The sequence below is a fragment of the Gekko japonicus genome, unplaced genomic scaffold (genome assembly GCF_001447785.1).
Source record: "Gekko japonicus isolate JY-2015 unplaced genomic scaffold, Gekko_japonicus_V1.1 scaffold713, whole genome shotgun sequence".
Taxonomy (NCBI): domain Eukaryota; kingdom Metazoa; phylum Chordata; class Lepidosauria; order Squamata; family Gekkonidae; genus Gekko; species Gekko japonicus.
The window spans coordinates 727,641-734,273 of NW_015172026.1; the positions used below are offsets into that span (position 1 = coordinate 727,641).

A 6,633-nucleotide genomic window follows, 5' to 3' on the forward strand; every position below is an offset into this window, starting at 1 on the left:
ACCCGGGCCTCACTAGAGGTGCCGTGAGCTTTTTCTTTAGATCCCAAATGCCCATTCAATAACTACAATCTTCAAAAGAAAGACAATTTATTTTACAAAAGAATAAATATCACTACTTCCAAGAATCCAGGACAGAAAACTGAAAAAAGAACCCAGCCACTTGAACTATCTCACTTTGTCTTGAAAAGCAGGTTCTTGTTCCAGAGAAAGTCTCAGGCAGGAGGAAAGTAAAACTTTCGATCTTGCCGGCCGCACATCAGTTTCTCCTCCTGATAGTCTGGTTCTGCCGCGGGCGAATCCTCCGTCACTGAGAGAGATGGAGATAAAAAACCCAGCCTTTGCCTACCAATTTTATTCACTATCTCCCCACTAATGAGCGAACAATTTGTCAAAATTAACCAGCACATGGGGCTATTATCTTTCTCTTAACAGTAATAAACGTTTCAAAGAGCAAGGTGCGACTACAGCTGAGCATCACAATGAACCCCTCTGTTCTTTTCCTCCAGCTGTGTGGCGGGGACAAGCCGTATGTCTCGCCAGACCTGCTGGCGGAGAAGCACCGCGTGCAGAGCACCATGGCCCTGCAGCACTTCCAGCGCATCAAGAAGATGGGAGGCAAAGAGTTCAGCCAGCGCTACGAGGAGGAGCTGGTCCAGGAGATGGAGCAGCTCTTTGAGGACTTTGCCAAGCACAACCAGAGCAAGAATATCTTCAACACCTTCCGGACGCCCGCCATTATCTTCAGCGGCATCGTCTCCCTCTACCTGAGCTCCGGCGTCACAGGCTACGTCGGCCTGGACATCGTCTCGCAGCTCTGCAACTTGGTTGTCGGGTTGCTGCTCATCACTCTCCTGGCCTGGGGCTACATCCGCTACTCAGGCCAGTACCGCGAACTGGGCGTCGTCATCGACACCACTGCCGAGTTTCTGCTTGGAACGGTGGGTGCCTTGGGACTGTGTGTGTGTTGTGATGGGATGGTTTAACTGGAGGGGAAGGGTGCCGGTGGTCTTTGTGGCTGTCTGTGTTCAATCGTAAAGGCACAAGAAAAGTAGTCTCATGTGGCCACCACTGGCCAGGGTCCTCTGTGGGCACAAGATGGTGTCAGTCTAGGCTCTGGCATCTCTGTCGTGAACCTCCTATACTTTGCTTTGGAAGACAGAGTGCAAAATCAGTTCATGCTGATTTTGTGAACTTAGGCAGATCATGAGAGGGAGGGCAGGAAGGGTTGCATCAGTGCTTAGTTCTCGAGGCTGTTTCTGACACTCCCAGGGAAATGCTGATTGCCACTTGGGGGTCAGGAAGCAATTATTCTCCAGGCCAGTTTGGCTGGAGATCCTGGTGGGTTTTTTTGCCATCTTCTGGGTGTGGAACAGGGGTCACTGGGGGTGTGGGGGGAGGAAGTTGTGAATTTCCTGCATTGTGCAGAGGTTGGAGTAGGTGACCTTGGAGGTCCCTTCCAACTCTATGATTCTATGATTCGGTGATTCATGTTTTGGTTGGAAGTGCTGGTAAAAGCAGCAATGACCTGTGACTTAATTGTTGGTATTTAGCCATACTGGTGTTCAAATTCATGTACTAGTATGCAGGAGGGAGAGCTGCATTAAGATTGTTACGGCAAAAACAGACAGGAGTCTTGTGGCACCTAAAAGACTCACAGTGCACGTTTGCATAAAGCATACATTCTCATGAACTAGAGCTCCCTCTGTCAGATGCGGGTTCCAGAGCAGCTGCAGAAATGGCTGCTAGTCCAAGGAAGTTTAAGCTAGAATAAGCATGAGTTTGTTTTTAATGTGTCCGCAAGACACTTGTGTATAGCGGCTTATAGTCTTTCTGTGTTTATTTACTTCATTTGTACCCCACCATTTCCCCCAGTATGGACCGAAAGTGGCTTATATCAGCCTGCTTTCCATTTTAACCTCATCACAACCCTCTGAAGTAGGTGAGGCTGAGAGTGTGTGACCAGGCCAAGGTCACCAGCGAGCTTCCATGGCAAAGTGAGGCTCTGAAGCTGTGTCTCCTAGAGCCTAGTCCAACACTAACCACTGCACCCTTCTCTCTCTCTCTCTCTCTCTCTCTCTCTCTCTCTCTCTCTCTCCCCTTCGCTACCCCCTCACTAATCTAACACGATGTGGAATTTGGCCCCAGAGTGCGGATTTAAAAATGTACACGGTGGGGCCAGGTCCTGGAAGGGGGGATGTTTCGACAAACCTGGAGTTTTCCGTCAAGTTTTCAGAAAAAGCCAAAAAAGAAAATTAAAAAAAAATTACCTCCCCATCCTCAAATGGAGAAGTGATGGTCTGTGCAGTATCACAACTGAGAGAAAAAAAATGTACACAAGGCATCTTAATCTTAATATCACAAGACCTCTGTTGCAACCCAGCCAGAGGTGGCTTGGAGTGAAAAGTGTGATGGGCATGCTTTCTTCTCTGCTAATCACAGCGTGAGCTGCAGTGCCTAACAGGGAGGGGGGTTAGAATGGGGTGTCCCCTGCCCTTCACGTCCTCTTGGGTCCCCTGCTTGTCCTGTATAAAACGGTTCTTGGGACCACCTGACTTTAATGGGGTTATCACTAATGCTCCCTCTAAGCTGTGGAGTCTTGTGAGCAAAAATTCTACTTTGCGAGCTACTGGCATTAAAGCTGTGAGCGAGCGATTTGGCTACTGCATAAATTGGTTTGCTCTGGTGCCCATCCTTCCTGAGCTACAACAAAAATGTGTGAGCTGGAGGCTAAAAAACCGTGAGCTAGCTCACACTCACTCAGCTTAGAGGGAACACTGGTTATCACAGTGTCTTGGGTACTTCCACTTGACTTCGAAACCTGAAATTTGGGCATCCTCTAATCCAAGTCCCCCAATTACTAGTAGACGACCCCCCCCCCCGCTATTAATCTCTTTTACAAAAGAGTGGACTTGAAAGCGTACCCTACGCTCGTTAGACAGCTACAGCTTCCTTATACCTTCAACCAGACATTTAAAAAGCCCATCTTCTTGGGACTGGCTGTAACAAGCCAATTGCAGGCTGGCAGGAGAAGGACAGATAGCAAGAAACGTCTCCCTTGATAGTATCTTTGCAGAAAGTTTGTGATTAGCAGGGGCTAGTAGCGGAGAACAGTGTCTTAAAAGGCCACTTTACGACCAAACATTGGTCTGTCAGAGTTCCATTTATGGGCAGTTCTAGCAATTGATGTCTTGGGCTATGGGCAGCAAATTTCAAGGGTCTTCTAGCTCATTGGAGACGTGCCCTGCCAGTTTTCGTACAGTCGGGAGGTGAATCGATCAGTTCCAAGTATGCGCTGGCAAAGAGCAATTGAGACCAGACCATTATTGGTTGACAAACGCAGATACATTGTGGGCATCCAAAAAACAGATCCATGCCTTTTGGAGGTAACGCCGGCGGATGCTGTCAGCTGCATTTGAGTGACTGCCAGCATTCTCCAGGGCATGAGCTACGCCTGGTGGAGTGTAGCAGATAGAGCAGACTTTGCTCAAGAAGACTTGGCTTCAGATCCCTATTCCGCCCTGAAGCTGACCGCGGTGGCCTGTGTGCGAGTCCCCTTGTAGGCCGGTTGCCGTCATAAACTAGCCCCCCCCCCCAAGTTCGCAAAAAAATCTCTTTAGCCTCTGCGTGGCCCTGATCCATGGATTTAGCTATCCGCAGATGACAGCCCCACACGGCTAATAGCATATAGATATTTTTTTCCTGCTTAATTGTTTTCCTTGTTGTTTCAGTCAGCTTATCATGCCTGTCTTACCCCCCCGTCCTCTCCCTTCCAGGTGACGTCCCAGGCGAATAATTCCACTCAGGTAGCGGAAGTCAGTACATCGTCCGGGACAGGTGCCAACGACAGGAAATCCCAGTAAGGTCTTGGCGCGAGAGGTCCAAACGTCGCTGGGCTGAAGGCGATGGCCTTGGTCCAGCCTGCAAATCCAGGCACGGCTTTCCGGGCTTTCTCCAGAGTACCTCCGAGCCCGCCCAGGCTCCGGATATTTCCCCTATTTTGATTTTTTTAAAAAAAGAACCCTTTCCTGTTTATTTTACTTCCTGCACTTTAACAAAGGAAAATAATGCAGCTTTAAGGTTCTTTCTGTACCAATTAGTGCCTTCCTCGGGGAAGGGGTGGGAGAGGGGGGGGAAAAACCCAGGTTGCTGATCTCATTCCTTTGACCACCTGCTTTTTGTCACTTTCTTCTGGACGCTTGTGGATGAGAAGCGGGCTCCGGGCGGCCTCCCCCCCCCCCCCCCCCCCCCGCTGGTCAGCAAGCGCTTTGCCTGTCTTGTTGCTGGGGCCCTTGGCTACATTCCGCCCAGTGAAGACAACAGCGCAGGAGGCCATGGAGCGCCCGGGACCAAAAGAAAACGAAAAGTGAACCACGCATTCCTTAACACCCTCCTATTTTGTGCCTTTTTGTGGATCGCACCTTGCACCTCTGGTCATGGAGGGAAACTCCCTTGACCCATCACTGCCTTAGAAGTCCACCTCCAGAAGCTTTTGTTGTGGGGGGCAGGGAGAAGACCAAATACTTTGAGCACCCTCTAATTTCCTCGGATGCCTCTGACCCATCATACCCCCCCCCCCATTTTTTTGTTCAGTTTCATTCCCTTAAAGCTGTGGCTTGCTGTGGGCACAGTGACCACCCCCTCCTTCCTTGGATTCCTTCCCTGTTCAAACTGTAGACGCAGGGCTTTTCCGGAGGTATGGGTGGGGATCAGAGGCATGGATCGTAAACCCCGATGTGGCAGCGTACCCTTTTGTGGTCCTGAGACCGCTGTCCCTAGCCCTTCTGTGCACGTTGTGATTCAGGAACGTGGGAATAGCTCTATGCAGCCTCTGACCCAGCAGCCACTTACAGTGGCTCCCCTTGGAGTTTGTTATTCCTCTTATTTTGGCCTCCCAGGACTGTAATACAAGGGTGGCGCCTGGGAGTCCAGGGCTGCAGATGGACATTTCCTGCTAACGGACAGGAAGGTGTCATTTCTTCCAGCTCCGCCTTCAGGCTGAAAACCCCTGATTTGTCCTGAGGATTCCCTGTCCCCTTGGAGCAGCATTTGGGGGAGATCAGTGGGCCACTGTGGGGTGGGGGGAGGCAGGAGAGTTCTGCGCTGCTGACGGAGAAGCGCCTGTGGCAGCAGGAACTTTAGTCCAGAGCCCCACCAGTTTGGAGTGTTTGGCCAAGAATTTGGGAGGCCTGGGCCAGATTCATTCGCTAAGTAAAACCTACAACTTTTCCCAGAGGGGTCTTGGTATCTGGAGACGGGTCTTGGAGATCCGCCACCCGTCCTGCTCCAAGGAGAGCAGCCAGCAAGGCTAACCTTTGGGGCAAATTTTCCGGGGTGGGGAGCTCTTGTTGCCTACAGTACCTGAAACATCCCACTTCCAGCCTGTTTCAACCCCCTTCTGCAATCAACTCCAAAACCCTCATGACTGTTAGATTCTCTGGTCTGTAAGCTAATCAGCTGGCTTGGCTTTTGGGGGGGATGCCAAGGCGGCCTGGTAAAATTGTTTTTCTCTTGGATCTAGAGGCCTCCAGGGTCCGTCTCTCACCTGAATCCGTTTGTTCTTTTGTACCGACCCCGCCACCCCTTTAAGTATTCCTTTCTCCTCCAAACCCGGTGCCACGGCTTCTCCATATTTGTGGTTCAATAGCTTTATAAGGTCAGGGGGCAGCCTCCTTCCCCCCCCCCCCCCACCCCCAAGTTCTCCCTCCCTCTGCAGCACAACAGTAGCCCTTTTCTCCAGACGTAAGCACAAACCCTAACTGCGACTCTGCGTCTACACCAGTTGGATCGAGAGCTGTCTGCGCGTGATCCCGTGTTTGCGACCGTGCAGTCCTTTTTGCTCCGCCTTGGCGGCATTCTCACTCTTGGAGCCTGCTTCCTTTCCCCAGTACGTCCAGTCTCACAATAACAGTTCTAGGTCACGCCTTTCCCATGGCTTGTTCAAAGCAGTGCAAAGGACCATGGCTTGTGTGTGTCCCCCCCCCGCCATCCATGTAATGCGCAAAGCCAGCCTGCGTAGGCTGTTGGGTGCTAAAGTCCATGTTCTCTCTCCCCCCCCAAGCCCTTTTTTCCCTGTATAGGCTTGTGTTCTGTAGTTAGAAGATTGCCCGTCTGTTTGGGAAGAGGTTTGAAGCCCAAGTTGGTATGGAGGAATGGAGAAGTGCTTTTTGCGCAAGGAGTGTCTTGAAAGAGGGGTGGGGGGGCTTCAGCTCAAATCAGGGACCAGTTATTTTTTTCCCCCCACAAGAAGGTTTTTAAACACAATTGTTGGGCAAGGGGAAAAAACCAGTATCCTTGTAATGTGTTTCTGTAGCCAAGGGTTGTATTCTAGCTCTCCTTGTGTCACCGAGAGCCCTTCTTTTCCGTGCGTGAGAAGTTCCCTGTCCAGCTCTGTTTCACCGTACGTTAAACTTTTTGGCTGGGGAACCCATGCCATGGGGCGTAGCTGCCAAACTGTATTTATAAAGCGCAAGAGGAAAAAAAATTGCATTCCACTTTGAAACGGCAAGAAATAAAGACCAAGATACCGAAATCGTGGCAGGCTTGAAGTATGTGTGTTTTGTTTATGCTGGGGGCCGGATCCACAGCCGCCTCTCCGTGAGGAACCCGAGGCACCTCCCACCGTGGTGCCAGACT

General features: G+C 50.8%; 1 protein-coding gene across 1 annotated transcript in view; it reads left to right on the forward strand.

Moving 5' to 3' along the window:
• The window catches only part of ATL3 (atlastin GTPase 3), a 46,884-nt gene extending 41,208 nt beyond the window's left edge, over positions 1-5,676 (forward strand). The window contains exons 12-13 of the mRNA XM_015420571.1: positions 507-938; positions 3,774-5,676. Coding sequence (XP_015276057.1) covers positions 507-938; positions 3,774-3,860 — 519 coding nt within the window. The 3' untranslated portion in view covers positions 3,861-5,676. The remainder of the gene's footprint in view (positions 1-506; positions 939-3,773) is intronic.
• Positions 5,677-6,633: the final 957 nt, after the last annotated feature.